This window comes from Balearica regulorum, chromosome 9 (assembly GCF_011004875.1).
Source record: "Balearica regulorum gibbericeps isolate bBalReg1 chromosome 9, bBalReg1.pri, whole genome shotgun sequence".
Classification (NCBI taxonomy): Eukaryota; Metazoa; Chordata; class Aves; order Gruiformes; family Gruidae; genus Balearica; species Balearica regulorum.
This window is the reverse complement of record NC_046192.1, coordinates 7,191,708-7,217,615: the sequence shown is the minus strand read 5'-3', so window position 1 is coordinate 7,217,615 and position 25,908 is coordinate 7,191,708. Positions and strand designations below refer to the sequence as shown.

The 25,908-nt window shown below is 39.0% G+C and overlaps 1 protein-coding gene across 3 annotated transcripts in view; it reads right to left on the bottom strand.

Moving 5' to 3' along the window:
* Positions 1 to 439: 439 nt before the first annotated feature.
* The window catches only part of CLSTN2 (calsyntenin 2), a 386,924-nt gene continuing 361,455 nt past the window's right edge, over positions 440 to 25,908 (bottom strand). For 2 of the 3 annotated variants that reach the window (XM_075760964.1, XM_075760966.1), the window contains exons 10-17: positions 15,540 to 15,706; positions 11,367 to 11,515; positions 9,688 to 9,911; positions 6,702 to 6,872; positions 5,944 to 6,089; positions 4,391 to 4,514; positions 2,582 to 2,766; positions 988 to 1,889 (exon numbers count right to left, since the gene is read on the bottom strand). In XM_075760964.1, coding sequence (XP_075617079.1) covers positions 1,671 to 1,889; positions 2,582 to 2,766; positions 4,391 to 4,514; positions 5,944 to 6,089; positions 6,702 to 6,872; positions 9,688 to 9,911; positions 11,367 to 11,515; positions 15,540 to 15,706 — 1,385 coding nt within the window. In that variant the 3' untranslated portion in view covers positions 988 to 1,670. Of the gene's footprint in view, positions 1,890 to 2,581; positions 2,767 to 4,390; positions 4,515 to 5,943; positions 6,090 to 6,701; positions 6,873 to 9,687; positions 9,912 to 11,366; positions 11,516 to 15,539; positions 15,707 to 25,908 lie in introns of all 3 variants that reach the window. The other variant, XM_075760965.1, reaches the window with a different exon arrangement.

The following is a 25,908-nucleotide window of genomic DNA, read 5'->3' as shown; positions in this document are numbered from 1 at the left end:
GAAAGAGGAGAGGAGGAGGCAGCTCCTTTTAAACAACAAATTACAAATACAAAAGGCAATGATGAAATTGTAAAGAAAAGGATGTACTTGGGGGGGGGGGATGGGAAGCAGACAAGCCACTAGGCAGCATTCACTTCCATGCCATTTTGTTTTTTTAATGCAATAGAGCAGTTAGCCTAGCAAATGTTGCATCATTTGGTATGCAAAGCATTTGACGATGCAATGATAACTAAGGAAAGGGGACAAAAAACAAAAAAACAAAACCCACACCACACAGATTTACCAACACATTGTACCTAGCTTTGCCTTTTTTTTCTTTTTTTTTTCTTTTTTAAACAGTGTTTAAGAAAAATATGCTGTGTTACCATAACAAACTAAAATACTCTCTCAACCTCTTAGGAGTTTTGGTTTGGTGTTTTGGTTTGTTTTTTTTTTCCCCCTCCACTTCTTTTGGTTCCAGGTAGGTTTTATTGTTCTTGTTCTACTTTATAAAACCTTTTCTCAACATTAATGGCTTCAAGAAGAAGAAATAAGGGAGAATTATGAGCACAAAAGAGAGCTGGCGGTTGTTTGTGTTGTCACTTTCTCTTGTGCCACTTGTAGGTGGGTAAGGGTGCAGAAGAAATAGGGCATTATGTTTTATAGAATACAGTCAGACATGAATTCCAGCTGGCATTCACTAAAGCAAAAGGGAACATTTTCCTCATGTAAAATCATTGTTTGAATCCCAACCATACATAGCTATAGAATAATGGGAGTCACTTATTTTTCACTACTTCAGTAAGATACTGCAGCAAGCTAATGATTTTACAAGACAGACGGTTTAAAGCGTCACTTTGCTGCAAATTGCTCAATCCATAACTAATGAGCAGCTCTGCAGGTTTCCACTAAATCAATCCCATTAGAATTTACAGTTTGCATAAGATCGTATTACTCAGTGGACACAGAACTAATTTTTTGGTAACCTTCAGCAGCCCCTTGTTGCTGTTTTGTGTTGTTTTTTTTTTTAAACTCTCTGAAGTTTCTATGGGTGGGTTGTCTTGAGGGTTTGGCCAGCATGCCAAAAAAAAAAAAATTAATTTACTGTCCACTTATACACAGGCACGCATGCATCCCATATCAAGTCCTAAATATTCCCTTGTGAAGACAGTTAACATCCAAGAAGGCAGGATGAGATGACAAATGGAATTCTGTCTCTGTCACCTGTAGCACTAAAACTCTGCCCCAATTTGAAGGTGGAGTATATTTTACACCTGTAAGAGTGTGAAGTCAAATGGCAACAGTTATTTGGACCCACACAAGTAATTCTTCATAACAAGCTAAAATCTCTCGTATGACAAAAATAGCAAAGGCAAAAACCTCTATGGATTGAGTGACAGGACTTGTGTCACTTATCTGCAGTATAGAAACAGAAAATTGAGAACTACACTTGTTAACCAATCAAGTTCTAGATTACTTATTACTGGTGATGCCAGTATGTTTGTACCATGTTTTCTCCAGGCTTTGTAAGAAAAGGGTCAGTTCTATCGTTATCAATCACTACAACAAGATCATTTTTAGGTAAAACAGTTATACGCAAGGAGAAGTTCAAATCCTGTCAATGAATTCATAGACTCTGAAAAAAAACGTCGTATTGGTAGTTACAAAAGAGCAATGTGGCTGGAGGGCTGTTAGTATGGGAGTGTTGAATCATCCCACTCCAACTGCTCTTGCCTGGTGGCATTCTGTTTGTCTCCCTTTTGGACAATCACTTCCTCTTCCTCCTCCTCCTCCTCCTCCTCCTCCTCACTTTCGTCTGATTCAGCACTGGTAGTGTCATCTTCTTCATCTTCTATGTCATCATCTTCCTCCTCACTCTCCTCTTCTGTCTGGTGAGGCTTTTCATATTTCTACAATACATTTAAAGAAATGAGAGCCAATAGAAGTACCTTTTTGCTAGCCAGTGGCTGTGAGAATGTGAGCATTTATTCCACATTTAGAAATGCTAACATGCTGGGAGAATGTGCTTGCCATCATTATGTGACTATTAGGCATCAAATATGACACAATTCAGTAGCAACTATTCAAAAACTACTAGAACAAAAATGGAATGTCAATAAGCGAGATCTTTGTCAAGCTGCCAAAATGTAACCCTTCAATGTTAGTTTGTTTAAACTGCCGATCATTTCCCCTCCTTTAGTGCATTAGCACTTACATTATAAAGTTAAAACCAAAGTAGCTATATCATCTTGGGTGCCAATGTGGACGGGAGAGGAAGTGGTGTTGTACCTAAGGATTCTTCACTATGCTAATGTCCTGGTTCTGTCATGGATAGAGTTAATTTCACAAGGAGCCAGAACCAGGACACTATTTAGTAATTATATATGACAACAAATAATAGATGCTCAATTATATATTATCATGGCGTACAGAGCTCAAAACTGAGGTGGGGTCCTGAGTGTACGTACATACAACTGTTCTGCCAGGCCTAAGCAAGGGTAGGCTGAAGGAGTGAGCTTAAAACTCACTGCTGAGTAAGCTTCCAGCCCAGACAGTAACTCCTGATAGTATCATGATATAACATTATGCCTCAGTTATGTACCTCCATGGGGTTGACGGTAATAGTCAGAGCAGAATCATCCCAATCCATTTCATTTTCTTTACTTCCTTCGTTGTCTGCAGAGCTGTGCTGATGAGCTGTCCGAATCCGATAGACCCCCAAGGTTATGATGAAAATGAGTATGCTCACACAGATTATGATAACGATAGTAGCCACACTTGGAATAACTGGAACAAAAGGTGGAAAAGGGAATGGGTTATGCCTGTGAAACAAATTGCGTACAAAACATAAAATACATAGTCTATTTTTTTCCCTTCAGCACCTCTTCCTTTGGATTAAGAATCAGCACAGCCATCTGCCTGCAACTACAGAAAGCGTTGACAAGTGCCCACCTACTAAGGCAGAGCTACATGAATAGCATTTACAGATATCTTATAATGAGTATTATAAATCATAACTAAAAAGTGAGTATGCCTACCATTTGTTCTTTAAGCCACTTTATTACAGAATACAAGTAGTCAATCAGTGCAGAATCAATTAGTTTCAAAACAAATGTTTTTTGCAATAAGGTTCAGTTATCTATCTTACCTGCATGTTGTCTCCTTCTGATTACAACTGAGGTGACAACCTCGCTTGTGAGGAAAAGTATAACTCAAAGCTTATATTTTCCAAGGTTTCAACCATGTGTACTGTGATTTCAATCTCAATCTCCAAGAAATAAAATAATACATTGCCACTCTATTTGCCTGTGTTACAACCTTTCTGGGAGACTCTTGAGGATACAAGGCTTTTTTCCTCACTCTTGCACTCTGAGAAGGCTCTGTCTCCACCTAGTCACAGGAAGAAAGCTCTCTGAACTACTCTTATGTTAACAGCTCCATAATTAGGTTAGTGGGGAAGTGCTGCCACTTCTTTGTACCTTTGCTACCTAGGTACTGCAGTTCCAGGAGCTATAGTAGTTCTGTACCCCATTTTATTGCCTTGCCCTGCCTGTAAGAGTGGAACTCTGAAATCAGAACAGTATTAAAGAAGAAAGAACCACTTTGTAATAGTTCATTTTGTAAAAATTCAGTTTCATTTTAGTAAAATGTCTGTACAAGTGTACAGAAAAATACAGTAATTTTCTAAGCATAACAGTATACAACTACTTGTAACAACTTACACTTTACAACTGCTTTACTTCCTTTTAGCTGAATGATAAATATGTAAAGATTTCAGAATCTAGCATTTAAACAGATATCTTTGTCCTGGGTTTAACTTCATTGAAAAGGCTCCAGACTTGGGTATATATTGTAACTCATATAGTCCAAACATTAAATTTAAATTCTATATTTAATATATACTAATGTCCCCTGCACATGGCTAGGTGGACCTATCTTTTCTCCAGAGAGCGTCAGACTGAGGCCTGGGCAGCAGCTAACAGAAGCAGTGTAGCAATTATGTATTTTTAAAAATAATACAAACATTTCTTCCTTTTGCTTAGAAAGGGGTGGACAGAAATTAATATGCCACAGAAATAGAGATGTACAAAGACAATATGAGCATAAATATTATCCTTCATACCATTCAATACTAGAAACAAGACATTTTCTTAACTATGTGGGTCAGAGTACATAACCTTTAATGAAGAGCTTAAAAAAGGATACCAGTTTCTAATTACAAAGTACCTCCTTGGAAAGAAAGAAGAAGATTCAATGTTACCTTCTTTTATATCTGTGCAACCACCTCTGTGAAGTTTCACAAGCTGTAACTGTGGACTTCAGGGCTTTATTTGTTGACCAGGCTGTGTCACGAGGGAAATATCAACATTTCAGAATCATTATAAGCAGTCTCTGTAAAGTCATCACATACCTGAGTTGTGAAGAGCACTTATGGTTCCTTCTGGGTGGTGGACAGATTGGAGAAATTGTGGTTGTACTATCATATGATTTACATGGTCCATGAAGTTGGTGTTGGAGCTGTGTAGAATATTAACCTGACACAACAGAAAAATAAGAGACCAGATACTAAAAAGTGCTCTATATTCCAAGCCTGCTGGCTCCATACATTACACTGAACTATAAAGTTCATGAGCATATAGAAACATTATTATATAGATCTTAAAGTCCAAATTAACTTTTTTTTTATGGCAGTGAAAAATACACAGAATAATATATTTCTCATTTCTAGCATTAAAAATGCATTCTAACATCTCTAGCTGTAGACTATGAGGTGGTACAGAGAAGGAATTTTTTTTTTTTTTATTAACCTGTCTGTATAAGTAAGTAGTGACTTTTTTTTCCTCTATACCAATCAGCTTGTAGGTATTCCCTGAAAGTTAGTGGGAGATTTGTCACTCTGAATATTGACAGAGAATGTATCAAACTCATTGAGATTAAAACCAAAACAGTAATTAAAAGAGGTTTCGGTTTTTCCTGTGTCCCTGCTTTCAGAGTGACTTTCTTTGAAGATACAATCAGTTCTCTGTCCTACTGATAGTTAAAAGCAAAAACCCTGAAGTCATCGTCAGGGTTGAGGTGCTAAGGCGAAAAGAATTTTCAGTGCAACAAAAACATGTAAAACCCTCTAGAACCAATTATTAAGTTTTGAGCCTTTTGCTAAGAAGGTCCTGCCCCTTTCCTGTAGTTGGTAGGTGGGGTCTAGGCTGGATAAATTGGTTCTTCAGAATAGCCCCAGAATTTCTGCTGAAGTGCATCAGCAGTAAGCCTCAGTCCCTGAGCTGTTGTGTAGCACTGGACTTAGTACCAGCACACAAAACCTCGAGAGAGCTATCTAAATATTCCTGTCCTGACCGACCATGTCTGTGTAGTGGATCCAGAGAATATGACAAGTGAAGTCCATCCTCTGCATTTGTTTCCTGTGTACTAACTTTCCTCCTCAAAGAAATCTGAAATCATGTAAATTACCAGGAATGCTCTCCATCTGAACAGATTATAAAAGAATAAAACTTATTGTAAGGGCTTAGTGCTTGGAAAAAACCAGAGGTGAATGCTGCAGGAAAGAAAAGTATGTCAGGTTAAGTTAAAAAAATAAGAAATCGAAGGAAAATAATGAGGCTCTAATGATTTACTTTCGAGCAAGTGTATAAATCTTCAAAAAGACCTGTAGGAAGGAGCTTTTACATCATAGAAAAACACTGCTGATGATCTTAGCCTCCATTCTCTTTGAACAGGAGTAATTCTCTGTGTTAGTGGAGTTCAAGAGAAGGGTCATCTCCTTACATATGCAGCAGAACAGACAAACTCACACTGAAGAATGTCCACAGGAAAAGTCAACTTCCTATTTGTAAAGAACTTAAATTTTTTCCTTTATCTGATTATAGTTACCAGAATGTGTCAATCATTTTACATATTTTAAAGAAAACTTGATGCTGCTGAAGAAAACTTGACTAAATGACTGCTTACCTCCAAGTTAAATTCATTGCTGGTGTAACGTCCATTTAGCTCTGAGCACTTGACTCTGAACTTCCTGTCAAAGGTGGCAGAAGTGTACCAGTTACGATAGCGAATCTGCCGAAGAACCTGTTCATAGTTGTGCATGCTGTCCACACCTGAAATAGTGGTAAAGCAGTAATAATCTCAAGGAGATGCTATGTAACAAATGCTCTGTGCAGTACAGGAGAAATCAATTGTTCACAGAAAATTTGGCTGAATGATCTGAAAATGGCAGTGCATCAAATATTCCCTGATAGAGCCCCTGGCTGATACTAAATTATGTGAGAACAGCTTTTGGAAATGAACGTAGGTCCATAATGGAGAGGAACAAATACAACAGCAAAGATTTAGAATAAATTATTTAGTAATTAAAAAAAAAAAAAGGCCAAAGAGTTACCAATACTGTGCAGAAGAACTGAGGAATTCCCCTCATTCCCATGTTCCACTGTGATGGTCCACAAGAACCTCCACATTTATAGAAAGCAGTGTTGCTATTTTCCGTATTTGGAAGGATGCTGAGAGCAAGACAAAGCTGGGCTGTATGCCAAAGGATAAACACAGCACACCCAGAGATCAAGAAGTGACTATGCTTTTTGACACACAGTCTCTCCTGGAATATTTTATGGGTAGTACCTCACAGATTTTGCTCTAATTTCTTTCAAATTAGTCCTTTTAGTCCAATAATGTTGGTGGGAAAAAAAATACGAGAAATAAGTCCATGAACATACCATAGATTGAATATCCTGCTGTAGAATTTGTGGCATCTAGGTGTTTGCCTTGAAGCTCCACGTGATCTAGTTCCAAACATTCTTGCTCAGGCTCTAGTTCTGTGCCAATGACCAAGATGTCACAGAAATCCAAGTTGTGAAGCATTTCCTCTAAAACCACTGGCTTATTGGCTGTGAACACATGGCACATACCATGAAAAAAAAGAAGAAAGAAACTAAGATAAATAATCACAAAACAGCTCACTCATTTTATGTGCTTTGCATCAGGGCTTTCAATTTTTGCAAAGATGGTTGAATTGGGGTTTGGTTTTTTTTTTTGGGGGGGGGGCTTTGGTTTTGTTTTTTTTTGGTTGTTTTGTTTTTCCTGATATTAAATACAGCATACTTGAAGCAAATCAAGAGAGATGTGTCTTGCCTGTTCAGGTGCTTTGATGAAGAAGGCCTACAAATATCTAGTGACATAGAAGGAAAGGAAAGCGGATAGGAAAGAGGAGAGGAAGAGGGAGAGAAAATATATTGCTCTGTAATAAAAGGCATTCAAGAACACTACTGGGAATAGAAAACTGAAATTTGATCCTGGAAATAAATTCACGTAAACAATTATGGTTTTCAATATTGTATTCATACCAGGTTGGTATTACACATGCATGCTTTTCTTAAAGAAAACTGAACTGGAAAAAAATACATCAAATATATTTATGCTTGGATGATTCAGTTACTCTATGGCCCATAAAGAATTTGCCTTACAAAGAATGTGGTGCCAGTTAGCCAAGAACATGGTATTAGCATAAATGGCAAGATCCTGTGTCGTGTGACTTGGAAAAATTGAGTTGTAAACTGACTACCCTTCAGTACATATGATTAAAAAATTAATTTTGTTGCTGGAAAAAAGTAGCATATCAATTTAATAGTTTAATTCTCTGGTCAACTTAGCACAGAGTGTCTGGCAAGACTGCTTAACCAGCTCCTTGAGGGTACCATAGCCACAGAGCCTGCAAGCTGGGAACTTAGTGCCCATTTTGCAAATTTCATTGTACAGGGTGTGGGGAAGGCCGGCACAGGCAGAAAAGTCTTACGCCCTAGAGTCCCAAGTCCTGGTACAGTGAATTTCAGTATCTGAATGCTAGGTACAGCTCTAATTTATCAAAAAATGCAGGCCAAACTCAAATTTGCAGGATAGGCAAATCTGACTATTGCTAAAGTTGTTGAGTTGGACTGTTTCATGGGAAGTTATGAGGGACAGGCAAGAGCTGGGCTGCAGAGCAAGGGAAAAGCCTGAACTGGTCAGTTTTGCTGTCACTGGGCAAACAAGAGAGGTAGGGACAGGAATTTTAGCTATATTGGCAGTGTCCCACTGATTTCTCTACTGAGGCAGGAGAAGCGGCATCACACTGGCATTCCAGCAGCCCTCTGCAGGTGAATAAGGCCTGAGAGCCACAGCCGTGCTGCTGCCTGTACCAACTGCCTGATCTGCTTTTGGTGAGAGACAGACCCAACTGGTCTTGGGACTGGGGAACACACGGTGAGTCAATCAGCCCACTCACAATGATTAGGTTATGTAAAGTCCTAGTAAGTGGAAATATCTATAGGTAGATATAGGTCAAGATTTATGTCTATCTTTGCCTTTGTCAGATAATACCTGGGCTGAGAGAAATAATTATTCAAGCTTATACTGCAGGAATTGACACTTAGAATTTGATAATCTTTTGCAAAACACAATTATTCCCAAAGCCAATTATTATCTACCCATTTTAACTACTCTTAAAGGAAATAAACAAGAGATAGCACATTCCTGACTTTCAAGGAATTAAACAGTAGTTTAAGAAATGCTGCTATGTTCTTTTTCAAGGTGAGACTCACACTTTTTAGGTTACAAGGTGCTACAACAGTAATTATGTCAATAATTGTATTGGGAGAAATTGGGATAGATGAAATTTATGAACTAAACTGGAGGGCAGTAGTTCCTAATTCACTGAACAATTTTGAAGATGTCATAACATTTAGGAACATGAAGCTTCATACATGCATTGTGTCTTAAGTGATGCATAACAATCACTCATTTTTCTATGCAAAAATTCATTTTTTGACATAGTGTAATTCTATGCAGTTGATATTATGATATGTTACACTTTCTAGCATTCAGAGGACAGATGCAGTTTCAGGCAAGTGATAAGCAGCATTATTACTGAGCATGGCTTCAGGGAATCCATACCCCTACACTTGCACATCATTAGCGATTTTATCTTTTCAAGAGATGTACCTCTAGTTGCTCCTGATTCTAGTCCAATAAATATTGTTTAGAATGATTCCTCAGTTTACTAGACATTTCATTTACCTTGCACATAAGCATTTAAAAGGAAGTTTTAAAGGAGTCCTTTATAGACAATTATTTTAAATCTTATTTATATTTTTGAACATTCACCTTATATTGAATAATAATACGCACATTTCTTAGCAATAGAATAAACTGTCATTGAAAAAATTCTTTCCAAATGATTATATTTACATTGCATAGGTGGGAAACTGAGTCACAAGACTACTTTCTTAAGTATCAGCCACAAGTCAGTAGCAGAGCCGGAACCATAAGAGCAGATTAAAACTCCATCTATTAGTCAATTACTGCTTTCCACTTTATCAGTACAATTAACAAAATTCTGTTACAAACTGAGAGATTCTAATGAAAATATGTTATTCAATGAAATACATAGAGAAGACTGGAAAGGAATTCTTCTGAAGTAGGCAAGACACTAAATGGAAAAGCTGCTTTTTTTGAAGCACATACTGATCTATCACTAGTCAACACATTTTTTTCAATACGTTTAATTGAATGTCTTCACTACAGCATTACTGTTGCCTCACATTGCCTAAATTAATCTGGGTGAAGAGACTTCCTTTGTGTTACTTGTTTGCACTATCTTTAAAAGAAAGTAAAAGTGAGGGGTCATGTTACAGAGGAAGTAATACTACTTAAAAGAAATCCACAAACCTCTGTCATGTTCTTTTAAGTCCACTGGATGCTCCACTTTAGTGACTGTGCTGACAATCCTGATGTCAGGTAACAAAATAACACCTCTTTCACTTTCAAATTGTGCAGCTGGTCTAGCAAAGTGGTCCATCCCACTTATTGTAATCCTGGGCTCATTGGCCTGAAACACCATTACATACGCATCTATATCTGGGATACTAATGCAGACATCTTCACCAAAACATCTGAAAAATATATTATTCATTAACTGCATGTAACACATTGCACATCAGAGGTGTGTGGTGCTTGTACTGCCCAAAACCCGCCTGATGGCTCTCATCCTTTTGTATTGTCTCAGATCAGTCTATTCCATACTGTGATGCTGCCACACATAGGGACAGGAATCTGTACCACCATGCACATGGGCCAGCAGTGACAGTAACAGCTCTGTTCCTCTTATCCCCTCCCACATTCACAACTACTGAAATTATGTAAGAACAGCTTAACAGATTCACGATGAGCTCAGTCTTTAGTAAGGTCACTATGCGAATAATATTTCGATGTTTAACTGACATTTAACAAAGTAGTGAATGGTTAAAAAAAAAAAAAGTAAAGTTAATTAGATGATAACTAATTGTAGTAAACCTAACAATAGATTCAAAAAGCAGTATCTAATGAACATAATATGGTTATCTTGTCATGTGTGAATAAAAAGGTCTAATGATCCATTTAAATTGGACCCATCATGCACTCATTCTGGCACTCCTCAGTATTTACTGGCGACAAAAGGAGCCTATATGAGCATTTTCATCCGAATCAGCACTGTGCTTTGGAAGTGAATCTTGTGACAAACTCTACCTTACTGCATCTTGGCACAAGGCTTGGGCAAGCCTTGGAGTGTGCAAACTGGACCGCTTCCAGTGACACTGCCTCAGATGCTGCACTCCAAACACTTAGTGTGATCAGCCCACAGCACCAGACTAAACCTAGTACGCAGTACTAACTGCACTCGCAGTAGATGAGGGAGTGTGGAAATGATGTTTATTTTTCACTCTAAAGCTCTGCTTTTGCTGCACCACACCAACTTGCTGTAGCACAGACATAGCCCAGGGGAGCTCAGGAGTGGCAGACTGCTCTTTGATTATGTAGAACTGGAAACATTATTGTGCGGGTTCTGTCACTAGTGTTGCATGAAAATGGAAGGACACAGATTTCTGTTTAACACCCAACACCAGTCCTTCAGTGATGACAGCCATATAAGGATACAGACAAAGACTATTTCAAGCACAGCTACAAATACTGTTCTTGCAGATATGTAGTCTGTTAGATGTAATAGGCCTGCTTTAAAAAGTCATGGCTCTGGCAATCTCAGAAGAAAGTGTAACTTTTTAAAACGAACAGTAAAATAAGAATGCAATAAATGCAAGTGCTGTTCAGTCCAGACTGTATGCACCAAACTATAAACAGAATGCAAGTAAATTACATTAACAAGAAAAGTTTCTTAAAAGGACAATATCAAAAGAAAACCACAAAGTAAATCAGCATAAAAGTTAATGAAATCCATCCTTTATGCTCAATAACATAAAAATATGATTTAGCGATGTAATTTAGCCAAAATTATTCTTTTTACATGTCCAAAGAAAAAAGTAATTCATTAAAAATATTCCTAATCTAATCAGTTCAGCTGAAGTATAACTTACTGGACTTTAGATGAGATTTTGAGACGTCGTACGCCTGCAGTAGGAAACTGTCTAGAGTTGATGTATGAGACCTTTCGGAGAGCTTGATTTATATTCTCAATGTCATCTCCTTCCATGACAAGGACTGACTGGGAAGGGTTGAAGTGATACTAGGGGAAAATGCATATAATTAGTATTTAAGGTACCAGGTACAGGGTACAAAATAAGACATTTTTAAGGAATGTTGCACAGATGTAAGTTTAAAAATCTTCATAATGATTTAAGAAAAAAATATTCTTAGTAGCTATTGTTGGTTGCATCCACATGTTGTTCCCTAAAATATGTACTTGTATCAGTTATCTATTTCATATCTTAATAACTGGCGTTCCTCAGGGGTCGGTTTTAGGATTGGCACTGTTTAACATCTTTGTCAGCAACATGGTCAGTGGTATTGAGTGCACCCTCAGCAACCTTGCTGATGACACCAAGCTGTGTGGTGTGGTCGACACGCTGGAGGGAAGGGATGCCATCCAGAGGGACCATGACATGCTGGAGAGGTGGGCCTGTGTGAACAGCATGAAGTTCAACAAGGCCAAGTGCGAGGTCCTGCCTGTGGGTCGGCGCAATCCTAAGCACAAATACAGGCTGGGCGGTAGATTTAGATAAGGAGGAAATTCTTTACTGTGAGGGTGGTGAGGCACTGGCACAGGTTGCCCAGAGAAGCTGTGGATGTCCCCTTCCTGGCAGTGTTCAAGGCCAGGCTGGATGGGGCTTTGGGCAACCTGGTCTAGTGGAGGATGTCTCTGCCCATCTTTAAGGTCCCTTCTGACCCAGGGCATTCTATGATTCTATGATAACTACTGTTATAATTAATTTTATAGTAAACTAATCCCAATTTGCTGTACTTTGCCCAGCCTTATCAACCTTGCTGATATTATTTCTGCAGCTGTAGAGCTCAAAAACCTTAATTTACTGTCATCATTATTATTACTATGTAGGGTTTTTTTTAGGTTAAACACATCCCTTATATAAAAATATTGGTTTAAACCAGAGTAGCATGCAGAAGCATATTTTTCCTGCTTTCTGTTTGGTTTTACCCTGGGCTATCTTTCTGAGATATATTTCAACATGAATGAATGAAACAATTATAATACTTCCCTACTACATCTTCATTAACATCAGACACAATAAAGGGGTTTCTCCTGTCTCTGTCTCATGATCGATAAGGGTGTCATGATTTAAGAGGGAGCTGCTACTCACACCAAGCCAGCTGCTCATTTGAGCCAACAAACCTTGCAGTCAATGGCTATTCTTGTAGCCCTGATCTGTCTCTAGTCCATTGCATTGAACATGAAATAGTCTGCTGACCAAGAAAATTTGCTACTATATCCACACAGCAAATGAGTGACTTCATCTTCATCATAATTCATCCCGATTTCTTTTTTTTTGTCTGTTAATTGGTTCAGCAAACCATCTGCATTGCAGAGAAAGCCAGATTACCCCCTTGATTTTGTACCCTACTGTTGTCAGCACAAAACACAAAGACATGCACCCTTCACTCACATGCAATCCCTTCCCAAAGCTGGATATTGATTATATGAACATGTTCTATTATATACAGGCAATGGTTGTCTCCACTTCCTTACAATGAGAAAGGTTAAAAAGCAAAAGAGCGTATAGACTGTGAAGAACAGAATAAAGCATAGGGTTCTCTGTCAAACAGAACACGGAGGACTGGGTTTAAAGCTTGTGCAGGAAGGTCACAGAAACCTGAAGGGTATTTTTAACAACGAGGACGACTAACATGAACCAGAGGCTGCCTACACTTCTTTTTCCTTTCTGTAAGCTAACAGTAGTAGAGAATAAAATTAGCAAAAGGAGACTCTAGCTAGCTAGTTAACTTAATAGCTCATCTGCCAGAACAGCTGGAATGCTGCCAAAGGGAGTGGAGAAAGCCCCAGTATGAACCATTTCTGTCTTTCTCATTAAAAAAGGCTAAAAAAAGCAACAGTTTAGACAGTGTTTCTGAGAGCTGTTACAGGTATCTGAAAATTAGGCTGCAGATTAAAAAAAAGTCCTACACTGCTGTGTCAGAAATTGTATTACAGATGCATTGCTCTTTCTTAGGTGGCTGAAGGGTGAAGCCTCATGAGTCCAAAGTGAGCAGCAGAAACACCTTCCAACATCAGTTTGCCAGCGTTGAATCTGCTAAGCGCCATGTAAATAGCCACGCAGAACCTATCATCGGTGCAACTGTCGCACCTGCTTGTCTGAGATCAGGTATGTCTCTTTTTGACACCAGAAAACCTTCTGTTCAAGGTCAAGTGCCAACTGTTCCGCTTTCATCTGAGCTTCTTTCTGTCAGCCCCAATAAGAAACCCTACCACAATCTCTCTCTGACTGCTCCTTTCATTTTTGCCTCCTGCTGTTGCACTGACTGTTGAGCTGGCTGAGGAAGTAAAAATGAAAGCAGTCACTTTAAAAACATACTATGCTTAATCTGTATTTTGAAAATGAAAATGTTTTGAAGTTTGGTGAAAGAAAGAAAAGAAGGAAAACAATCCCTCATCTTCATTTTTCCCACTGCGCTGCTAGTATGGTAAGAAAGCCAATCACCCGTGCTGAAGCAGCAGTGAGCAGTATAACAGGAATTTTTTCAAGCCCATGAAACAACAGACTATGCAAGTATTGTCAGATTTCAGGGTGTGACAATAGAGAAGGAATTACTATGCTTTTAAGTGCCATGGACCAAGTGTACACTGCTTTAGTTCATGTAAAATCCCAGCAAAGAACTTACTGGTATACATAGACATATAGACATTTGCATTCCAGAAAACCCTACCTGCTCTTTGTATGCATTGTCTTTTAAAAATAGCTTTTACTCATAAGTGTATCATTTTTCTGGGAGAGGCAATAATGTGAAATTCCTAATGATGTCCTCGATATGATGAAGAAAAAACCCAGACTGTTGGGTTTTACTCTATTAAATGTTTGGGATGTTTTGCTCATATGTAAAAGCTAGAGCTAGCAAATTTCCTCTTTAACTTTGCACCTTCAATTTTCATTTTTACCCTTGTTTTCAGAAACATATTGGTTACACTACACCACTGTAACTTATCACCTAGACAGACTGACCTGTATTTCAGGTCAGTCTCCTATCTTGTACAATGAAAAAATTTAGGTAATAAAATGTAGTACATGGCACTTCCACTGCATGTGCTAGATCAAGTATTACAGCACTACCTCCTCCCCACTGAAAAACAACACACTGAAAAAAAACACCTGTGCAGTTTCACAGGATGCATAGTCTGCAGCCAAAGCATCTCCCAGTTTGAATTTGAAGCTCAACTCCTCCAGAAGATGGTATTGGCATTTGAATGCCAGGAAGTAGCTTAATAGTGTGTTGCCACACTAGGCAGAGAAAACCTGTCATCTAATAACAGTATCAATAAAGACAAATTGACAACGCATCTCATGTAAGCACTATAGAAGTTACAGTCAAGTTCCTACATATGTATCCAAAAGAATGGAATTTGTCTTAATGAATGCAAAGCAATCTGGCCACTATGTCAAATGAAACAGGGTTTCCCTCTGTCTGTTGTTCTCCAATCTTAGAAAAAGTGTTGCAATATCAGTATAGTCACATGCATAATAAAGATGGATAATGATTTATATGCAAAATGTAAATATGTAAAATTTTAATTTCTTAACTTTAGGGGTTTTTTATTGTCCAATTTTCATATCCCATAACATTTTCCTCTTGGAATAGGCTTTGAATTTCTCAATACTATTGCATTGGGACTTCTTTCAGAATTGCCTCTAGATGAAAGATATCCCGCTTATGTTTTCCATTGCTTTAAAGCTACTTGAGATCAAAATTCAATAATTCTTTGGAATTGTATCTATTTCTGTAAAACTACCAAAATAAGCATGAGAACACAACCTGGCAATTCACACGAACTCTGAAATATCAGCAGCACCTTACTTTCTGACCATCTAGCTTTACAATAATGGAAACATTTTTCTTTGTAGTGTCACAGCTCTTCTACTGTTCTGCTTTTTCTTTGCATGACTTTATGGGAAATTACATTGCTTCTGGGAGTACATTTGTACTGTGTGTACTCTACCTTGGGCTCTCCACTTCATAAATCAGCTCTAAATTTTTATCAAAGATGATGTCAGTTCATCCCTCACCTTTATTCCTTGGCCAAGACTCTCAAGAGAATTAATATCCAGACCTTCCTTGCAGGCTTGCAAACAGGAAATCACTTTCTGACTCTCAATTTTGCCTGGCCGGATAGTAAGACTGGCCAGGCTGCCATGGAAATACTGAGCAAATCTGGGCTTGGTGACTTCACCTCCTGCAAGAAAAAGAATATAAAATGATTACTGATACCAATACACAAACCACACATCTAATAATTCACTTTATGTTTTAACGCATTTAAAGAAGTGATACCCATTTTAGCCAAGTATTTTTGAGACCCCATTTATTGTGGAATTGCTTTGTGGGTTGTTAGGTGGTACCCAGTAGCAGCCTATCTTTAATATTCTTCTAAGTGTTTCTCCAGTATTCAGGTGTTTATAAAGCTGTGATAACATACTCTGAGATGAAACATGGTTTCCCAAATCTGTGTCCAAGGAAGCACAGCATTTTCAAAAATGAATTGATGAGATTATTAGAGTGATCAAACATGAATTTCAAAAAATGTGTAAGGTCCAATGTTTATTTATACACAAACCATATTTGCAAGTTTTCTTTACAAGATCACTTACACAGCCTCTGCCTTTCTCCTCCAAAAAACATACTACCTGAAGTTCTTAGATGTGCTAAGAATCATGGCTCTGTGTAAGCAAAATGCCACACTTTCTACAAACACTTGTCTCTAAGGATATGGTGTAAATTCACAGCAGTGACTGTGGGCCAATGCACAGCACCGTGCTAAAAGGCTCAGAGTGCTTCCCTCACCCAGAGCAGCTCATTTGGTGCCAGATCAGGTCTCCTCACTGTATGTTGCATCAGGCCCTCTGGCTACACTCCATTCGGTTTCACTCTAGGCAGCTTCAAAGGAAGACTGATCTTTAGGGGTTGTCAATAAAATGTGATTACATACTGCCTGCACCACTGATCCTAGCATCTAAATTACTCTTGGGATATTTAGTGATTTACTCATCTTCCTCTAGGAGAGTTTTTAGAGCTTGTCTTTCCTGCAAGTGTTAGCTATATCAGTGCATGTGAATTACAGCCTACCTTGAGCCTGAGAGGACTAAGAGCCACGCAACAGTGAAGCCATTCAGACTAATTGGATTAGCAGCTGATAAGCTGTTGTAATTGGTAGATAACTCATCTCTACAGTGTTTGCAGCTTTAGTATCAAACAACCTATTTCTGCCAGGCAAGCTAGCTCAAGCTTGAACTTTAACTTGAAGATTTGTGTGTGGATTTGGCCTAGGATAGGGATGAAGTGGCAAATTTTCTTTAGGCTGATGTTGCTACCAAAAAGCCTGAAAAACATCACTTCTAGTCTGAGCAGTATGAGCACTATGAAGAAGACTTGAGGTATTTTATATAGTGAAGAAAATATACACGGGCGTACTGAGAGAAAAGGAGATGTCTAAGCAGGCTGTTTCTTCACAGAAGTAGACAGGTTTTGTACTTTTTTGTTAACATTGTAGCACAAACTGCCTCTCTTTTTACCCCAAAGAAAGATCCTCAAAGAGAGAGATTATTCTTCCCCACTCTTCCATTCAGTTGTCCATTATACAGAAAACTTCTTCAGGGCCAAATTTTTTTGAGGTTTCATAGAAACTTTCATGTATACAACAGCTAAAGTGCAGGATTAGTTTGTACTGTAGTTTCAGCCTTTCTGATACTTACCAAGACAATTATTTGGTAAATACATAGCGCATTGGGGGAACATTAGTTTTTCAGCAAAAATGTTGTTATATGTATTTATTTACATTGTCTTTGAAAGTACATGTTACCACTAACACAGTGGTAATGGATCTGAATAGAAAAAGGTAAGCTAAATTAAAAAAAATAAAAATGCAAACCTCTCCTTAAAAAGGAGACAAAGAGGAAAAAAAAAAAAACCAAAACCAAAAACAGATGAGAACTTCCAGAAGAGGAAGGGAACCACATCGTGCTTTGAAACTTCAAATTCTCATATCCCTAACAGAATTCTGAAGACAGCAAGTTCCAAGGCTAAAACACCAACTCTAATCTTGGAGATTTGAAATTTAGAAACCTATGGTAAATCTGAGGAGATGCAAAATAAGAAGCAGTCTCGAATAAGCTAATGTATTTAAATATGAAACTAGCTCATGAAAATGTATAAAGGACTAGACAAGAAGCTAGAACAAAGGATTCAGTGCTGTGGCCATGCCTGACAGAAACAGGCAGGATAAGCCAGTTGAATAAAGCTATAGAGCAACATGACTGGTGCTTACATCCATGAATAGGAATTTCAGGTTTGGAATTTTTTTTTTTTTTTTAATTGGTTGTTCTTTCACTTTGGACTAGCTCTCGTCTGATGTCATTGACAAAGCATTCATTTGTGGCTCGAATATATTAGGTGCATTGCTGGAATGCATATCCAGTTTAGTTTCATCCAGAAGGAATCCAGTTCATGTGCTCTGACACTGCTCCACGGTGTGAACAACAGAGAAGTGGGGACAATCAGGAGGTTTTTGTTAGAAGTGGACTCCTGATCCAAACTGACATGCTAATATGGATGTTTGCTTTCAAACACAGCAGCTCCACACCTGGTTATCTTCTGCTGTACCAGACAGAACATCCAAACAAACTTGATAGAAATCCATGCCAGTACACAAGATGATCTACTGTCATCTTGCCAGAAGGTTAAGAACTGTAAATGTTAGCATTTGAGGTCCTCCCTGTATAACAATGATGTGATCTACTAGATCCTTTCCCCACATCGTAAGTGGGGTAGAAAAAAAAAGTAAAGACTCTTATCCTTGAATTACATCCACAAATTTCTTTTGTCCTTGTCATCTTCATTTCACAGTGCTGCTCATTTAGTGATTTGGATAAATTCCCCCGATTCTGTAATTCCAGTCCTTTAGCTAACATGGATGTCAGAACATGGGAGACGATAGTATATTAACCTAGAGTACAACGTGGATACAGAAGATCAGCTGTACTTGATCTACTCTTGAGAATTGCCTGAGCTGGTCTAAACTCTTCTGAAGACAGAGGCTCCCCAAGCAATCCACTCCAATGACCATTAATCCTTGGAGTTGGAAGTTAATTCTTAATAGGGAATGAGAGCTGTCAAAATATGGCCATGCCTTCCCTTTTCCTTTGCCAGGCTAACCAAGGCCCTTTCTTTACATCTTCTACCTAACACTGTAAACTATGATCATCCCTGTTGCCTTCCCTGGAATTTCTGCTATTCTTTGTACTAATCATAAGTTGGCATTCTTCTCAATGTTATAGGTGTTTTACGTAGGACGTGCCTGTTAATCCAGGACAGTGTGAATACTAGCTTTTTCTACGTGAAAAAAAATGAGCCCTTAAAGAGAGAATACTATCTCACACTTTATTAGAAAAAATAGACTGCTAAATAAGCCTTCCATAAATAGCTTTTACCAGAGTTAAAGACAAAATTATATACCTGCCAATTTTATCCTCGAAGGTGGACAGAAGTCATTATATCTGACTCTTACCGCAGCTGTTTGTAATTGCAGCATGTTGACACTTTGATATTCCTCTACCTTAGCATTTCAGACTCTTCTCAGCTCAGTGGGGTACGCTAGCTTGCTGATGTGTTTCAGTTGCCAGTAATTATTAGATCGCAAATGGACAAAATCCAATGCAATAAAATTGGGAAGCAAACCCCAAAACTCTCACTAACATTGAAGGAATAGCCTAAAGCAAACCTACTACAACCCGGTATTCTAGCTTTGATAAAAGGGATTACTGGGAATATAGGTTTTCTATCTCAAAAAAATGTAAGAAGAAAAAATCGTCAGAATAAATAAAAAAAAACAAACCTCAGCAACTGGCTGTTTTACTCTTGTCTGTATCAGTGTTTTATTCATGTTTGGGTCTACTATATTAGTACATTTGAATGCTATCTTTCCTTCTGCTTCTGCAGTCAAATATTCTTCAAGTATTTGACCTAAGCTTCTCAGTGGGTGCAAATTTAGCCCAGGATGGCCAATCTCCAAGTCCTAGTCACTCTCAACTTCTTAGCTCCCAAGATTAGATGAATACAAATATATTTAATCCAGTATAAGATGGTAATTCTGTTGCATGTTAAAGCCAGTGGTAATTGTAGCTAATGCTGATAGTAACATTTTTGCAGAATATTATCCAAATTCTTTTAAATACTGAGCTTTTCAAATAGGAATCCCTTGACTCTGAGCATGATACATTTCATGCCTGTGCAGCTCCATGCACCGCTGATCGGCAGCTCAGAGCCACTGACTTCCCTGGGCAGGAGGAATTCTCGGTACCATTGTCTGAATTTGGCTCACCACTGAAATTACCACACGCTAAGAAACAACTGGGGAACAGGCATAAGCTAGTCCCAACAGTGCTTACTGCTTCAACACTTTGAACCTAACTCTTGGTTCTGACACCAAACTGAGCCTAAGCAACAATATTTTTGAAATAATGAAGACAACCTAAACAGATTAGCTTCTGGAGCAACATTTCAGAGAACAAAGTGGTACTCCAGTGACGATGATCTTGAGGTAATCCAAGTGTCCTAATTTTTTTTTCTATTTCCCAATCTCATGGTGCAGTGCCAAATAAAGTGTTCTGTAACACAGCATCTGCCAGTTTCTATCAGAGGTCAGGCCATCCAGTTAACCTAGATTGTCTCAGCAAGTTTCATGAGATTTTTTTTTTACTGTCAGGGTCTTTTTGTCCTTTCCTTCCTGTCAGTCAGGGAGTTAGGTTGCTGTCTGCAACACAAAAAAGACTGAAACCACACTATAGAACAACATCACCTATTCTCATTGCAGACCCTTGCATGACAAATTTTTGAAGCTACTGTTTTTTTCCCCCTTCCTTACATGTAAATGTTGCAGTCAGCATGATGGTTGTGAGGCAACACAGGCCTCAGTGTTGTTCAGACTTCGATGATAAAATTGTGCATTGCTTTTTCCACCTGACCCAGCACACACATCCGCTCCCAAAGCCTAGCAGATACAGGCAATTAGATGTTGGCTTTTTGGCATTAATTCAATCCTCATAACGGGAAGATGGTGTTAAGAGACTGTGGGAGGCATCCAGAGGAACTGTCGACATATGTAATTATTCACTGTAATGTTCACTGCTTAGTCACTGTCAAGGTAGTATGCAGCACATTTTTCACTTGCTAAAATAATAAATGTTTTCTGGACTGGGATTCTTCTTTTTCCACCCTGGTTCTGATCTCTTCAGCCTGGAACTCTATCAATGCAGAGCAGGTAGGGCAGCTCAGGCACCAGGAGCAGAGGCATCCCTCCCACCAGAACTTTACCCAGCGTCACCTTGATAAAGTCTTTCTGAGTCACTTTCCTTTTCTGCTAAGCATGAATGCTGGTGGAGGTGAACAAGTACAGCACACACACTGACACCAAAAGATACAGAAGAAGAGTCCTGCCCTGGCCTGCTGGGCTTCCCACCAGATGAAACCATTATAGCAGACACTTGGGTTATGGTTCTGAGACAGCTGAAACATAAAATAGCCACAGGGCTGAGAACGAGCTGCAAAAACAAAGTGCATGCTGCTGCTGGAATTACCTGGATATCTAGAATTATCTGGGTCTACTAATGCCCCATGATATTAGTTGCAGCCTAGGGGTAGAGGTGCACCTGGGGTGCCCCCTGGGTCAGGGGCTTCCTTCCCCACAAGAACTTTATATCCCTCTGCCTACTTCTGAGTGTTACTTCCCTCCTGTGCTACTCACAGCTGCTGCCTGTGCTCCCTCATACCAAGCCCAGCACCACAGCAGGCTGGAGCAGGAAGCACAGGCCCGAGAAGGGCTCACACACCAGAAAAGGCAGCATGCTGCACCCACACAGCAGCCCTCAGTGGGGAGTGATCAAGCTGCCATTGAAAGCAAGGATTTACAATATCACTGCGTTTGGCACATTCCTAAACAGTCACAAACACAGTTACAGCTGGCGCCTGAAATTTCAAACACAACAGATCAAATGTAGAATTTACCACCTTAATTTTTAGATGAATACGTTGCAGATGCCTGTCCTACTTGTGGGCAGATCAGTCAGGATGACTCCCTTATAGACATGGAGGAAAACTAGTGCTTCTAATATATGTCACCATGTCATAAACAACTAGAATATCTCAGCTGAATAACAATTTAGGGGGGGATTAAGGACTGTCATCTAGCAAACACCTCCTAATCCCAGCCATGAGGAGGTTCTTTTAGATATAACATTGGAGAGTCCAGGGGAAACTGAAGATTCTCAGGGTTCACAGTTCACGGGGTTAAGGTGCATTCGTTAATGAAGCAGAGCCTCTTTCCACAATACCATTTTGTTTTGGTTTTAATTTCACATTGGGTTGGTATAAAGTGTGACAGAATTTGATTACCATGGAAATTTACAGTTGTGTTGTTTTGACTTCAGAGATGTAAAGTGCTGGTTGCATTCACTTACCAATCTCCAAAGGACAATCATGCCTTTTTGTCAAAACAAGTGACTTTATTGAGTTCACAGATCTTCTTTTAGGTCTTTTGCCCTGCCCTAATAATGAACTTATAATTATCAGGGCAGTCTAAGAACAATGAGGTTTTTCACTGGAAACGATGAATCAAGAGAATTTCCAATGGAGATGTGATTCTTTTAAAACATTATAGACTCTGGTTATACTGAGCCAGATAATTAAGGACCAATCAATTATTTGGGGTCCCAACATAAAGACTGAAGTGAATCTGGAAGATTCTGCAAGACATTCTGGATCTGAAGTCCTCAGGTTCAAGCCCCAAAATTCATCTCATCTCTTTATTATGGCAGTTTAGGGAGCTGGGTTTCATTCCCTGATAAGTAGATTGGCTGTTAAACAGGATGAAACCTAACATAGATTTGAGGAGTAGTCCCAATTAGTGACTCAAGTTTTTATACTCCCAGAGCTTCTCAGCACAAAAATGTTTCAGTGTTTTTTTATATCATTCAGACAAAAATTACTCAGAAAATTACTCATCAAACATGGCACTATTTAAATCTGTCCCTGCTCTTGGTAGATATCATAACCTGATGACCTCACACAGACAGCTCTAGGCTTTAAAGCATGAGCTGAAATAGGACAAGTACAAGGAACACTAAGGGCTACCTGCTCTTAAGCATGCATATGCTAATCTATCTCTGTGCAGTAGATCCATAGATCAAAAGCATGGAATAACTTACGTTATTTAAGATCATTTTTCTCAAGCTAAGAAAAACACTCTATAATCTCTCATAATTAAGCCAACATATTTCCATTATTTCTAGGGGAAGTGTGGGAAATGATGACAATCACGATAAAAATGTTACAATCTTATATATCTCAGAGTAGATCACAGTCCAAGTGATATTAATGCTGCCAAAGAAACTATAGTACTATTCTCCAAACAACATTCTGCGGTGGTGCGTAGTCCTCTGTGCAGAAATTCAATTAAATAAGAGACATATATCTATGCTGAATTAGTGACAGATTTGAATGCAAATTCAGCTCTCCAAGAACACACCCTCCTAAACTAACCTTCCACATTTGTATTTCTGCTACAGCTAAAATTCCAGCAATGATCTGTGAAGTGCATTGAAATCCACTCCATAGAGAGAGCACTGCTGTACTAACAGAAGCACCAGTGTACTGATACTCAGCATCACATTATGCTGAAATCTACCTAGGTGGTCTTGCTTTAATTTGTCTGCTTGTATCACTCCACTGAGGCCTTAAGTTGGTGCAAGCTACGTCAGCCCCCAAGGCGTGATCCACTGGTGTTAGGATGCACAGCAGGGAGTAATCTTTATCTGTCGAGTATCTTAATTTCTAGGGGAAGTCCAAGGTTGAGTGATACAGGTTGCTGCTGCTGCTGCACTGCCCACGGTGTATTTGGCTCGCAGTGATCTGATCCCTCTCCGACTTTCAACTCTTACCATTCTTCTTGCCTTTAATAGTAAGTCAGTTCTCTGACTGCAACTTTGTGATTGATATGTCAGCTGAGTGCTGACGTATAAGGTTAATAAGGTTATTCCACAGAAGGACTTTATAAAAATATTGGTCTCTAGCCTAGGTTAAGGAAAGAGGCAAAGGACAGGAGAATACACAAGAAAAATGGAATTTAAACCAGAAATTACTTAGAAAACAGGAATTACAATAGCCTTCTGCTATATTCATGATAACAAAGTTTGCCTGTTGACAGGCTTCTCCTAAAGACTTCCTCTGCACAAGGTGGCCAGTATTATTACACTGTGAAGCTCCAGCACTCTAGAATGGGTGGCATTATTAGAAATAATGACTTACAGCCATGGTAAGTTACAATATAGCCTTGTGACAAGTCATTAACTTGTGTCACTACTTTTCTGACAGGGCTTTGGGGATGATACATAAAGAAACAAGGCATTTTGGGAGGGAAAGAGTGTGAACTCAAGACCTTATCTTTTCAGAGAAACCTGGAGGAAGTCTGTTTGCAGTCTGTGGTACAAAAGATGATTAGACTACCAAATCATGTAACTTGCTCCCTTTTTCTGGCTGCCTTTGCCACAGAATATTGAGCAATAAAGGGATCAGAGTGGGAACCTATAAAGCTTAGTTTAATGGAAGAAATTTCTCACTCTGTAAAAGGGTCCATTTGCTATGTCCTCAGAAAAACTGAATCAAAAATAATGAACTCAGAGGAGAACTTACCAGGGTAAGCTCCAGGAAAGTGCAGCTCCAGGATAAGCTAACCTTAATTTGTTTGTATTAGCTTAGGAGAATGAAACAGGATTGCAAAATCTAAAAGGGAGAATAAGAACAATTTTGTGGCTGATGAGGAAGTCTGATTCCATTCTTGCTCTGATGCAGATTTTTTTAAGTGACCTGAGGAAAAATCGCCTACCCCCTTGATGCTGCACTTCATCTTCACAGAGTAATGGTAATTCTACTTCCTTGCTGCAGAACTGTGTTACCTCTTTATTGTTTGGAAAGCTCTCAAGAATCATGAGCTGGAAGGGCAAAGCTAGAGTATTTTAATTGCTAGAGAAGAAGAGAGGAGAAATGAGAGGTGAAGTTGACCCTTGAGGAGCTCTCTCCTATCCCGATGGACCATATCTGCTTCTAACATCCATTCAGGGAGGCAGAGGTTCAGAGTCAGTGCCACAGTCACACCATATGTGTGTCCCATATGTGCACTTTGGTGTCTCTCTTGTTCTGGGAAGCACGCCTACAAGCAAGTCAATTTTGTCCTTTGGATACCCTTGAGAAAGAGTAATTTTGCCTCCAAATTTCTATCATTATTAGAGACAGAACAGCACTTTGGACCTAAATAACCCCACCTACATCAAAAATCACAACCTTGACAGTCATCTGTGAGACCACTGATGTGAACAAAAAAAAGACATTTTTAAAGACTTTAAAATTGAGTTATATCCTTAACCCTAAGTATCTGCAGAGAAAGCTGTCAAACTTTACCAGTTACATAAAGGCCTAATTTCAGGAACGGCTGTACCAGCACTCCCGAACCGTTCATTTCCACCCTTAGTTAGTTCACTCAGAGTCCAGTTTGCTAGGCTCTGTAGTCAGTATTACCTTTTCCCAGCTTACCGCCACTGAAATCACAGCTAAGTTAGGATTTGCTATGCGTGAAGACTGGCACTCTGCTGGAGGCAGGCTGCAACAGGTTAAGACGTTTCTGTCTCCAGCTGTCACTGCTCTTGGGTGATATGTAACTGAATCAACACAAACGGTTTAGCCTAAAGATAAAGCTTTAACTCCCACCCCCAAATAAACTACCCTCTCCCTAAAGTATAGCAGTATTAAACATGAATTACACAAAACCAAAAAAACCAATGAACTCTATGCTAACCATTGTGACAGAACCCCAAATCAGCGAAGTAGCTCTGCCCAGATCTTCCCTTTAATGAGTTCCCTGAAGAAAGAACCAAGAGTTTTACATTTAAAAGAGGAAGATAACGTCCAGAACACCTAAGTTTAAGAAAATTAATATTGATTATGATAGGAAAAAAAATGTAAGAAAAATATTTTTTATACAACTTTCCTCACGCTTAATGTGTCATTAAAGTTGGAAACTAGACCCCAGGCTTCATTTTAGGCAAGTGAGTGACTTCCTGGGTTGCAGTAAACTTTACTCAGTGCCTGGCAGACCCTAGGAAGGTTCTCTTCTATCACCTTTAAAGCCTGGCTCTCTGCTCCTTCAGCCATCTTCACTCTCAGCTCCTCTCCATGCTGCCATCCACTGGGACCCTAATTTCTGCATCCAAGACTCTGCTCTTCAGGAAAAGGCTCATTTTTCCTCCTTTTAGGAGTCCTAGCACTCAACTCACATTATGTAAAGAAATATTACATAAAATCAGGAACAAGCAAATCAGGCATGCTTTTTACATT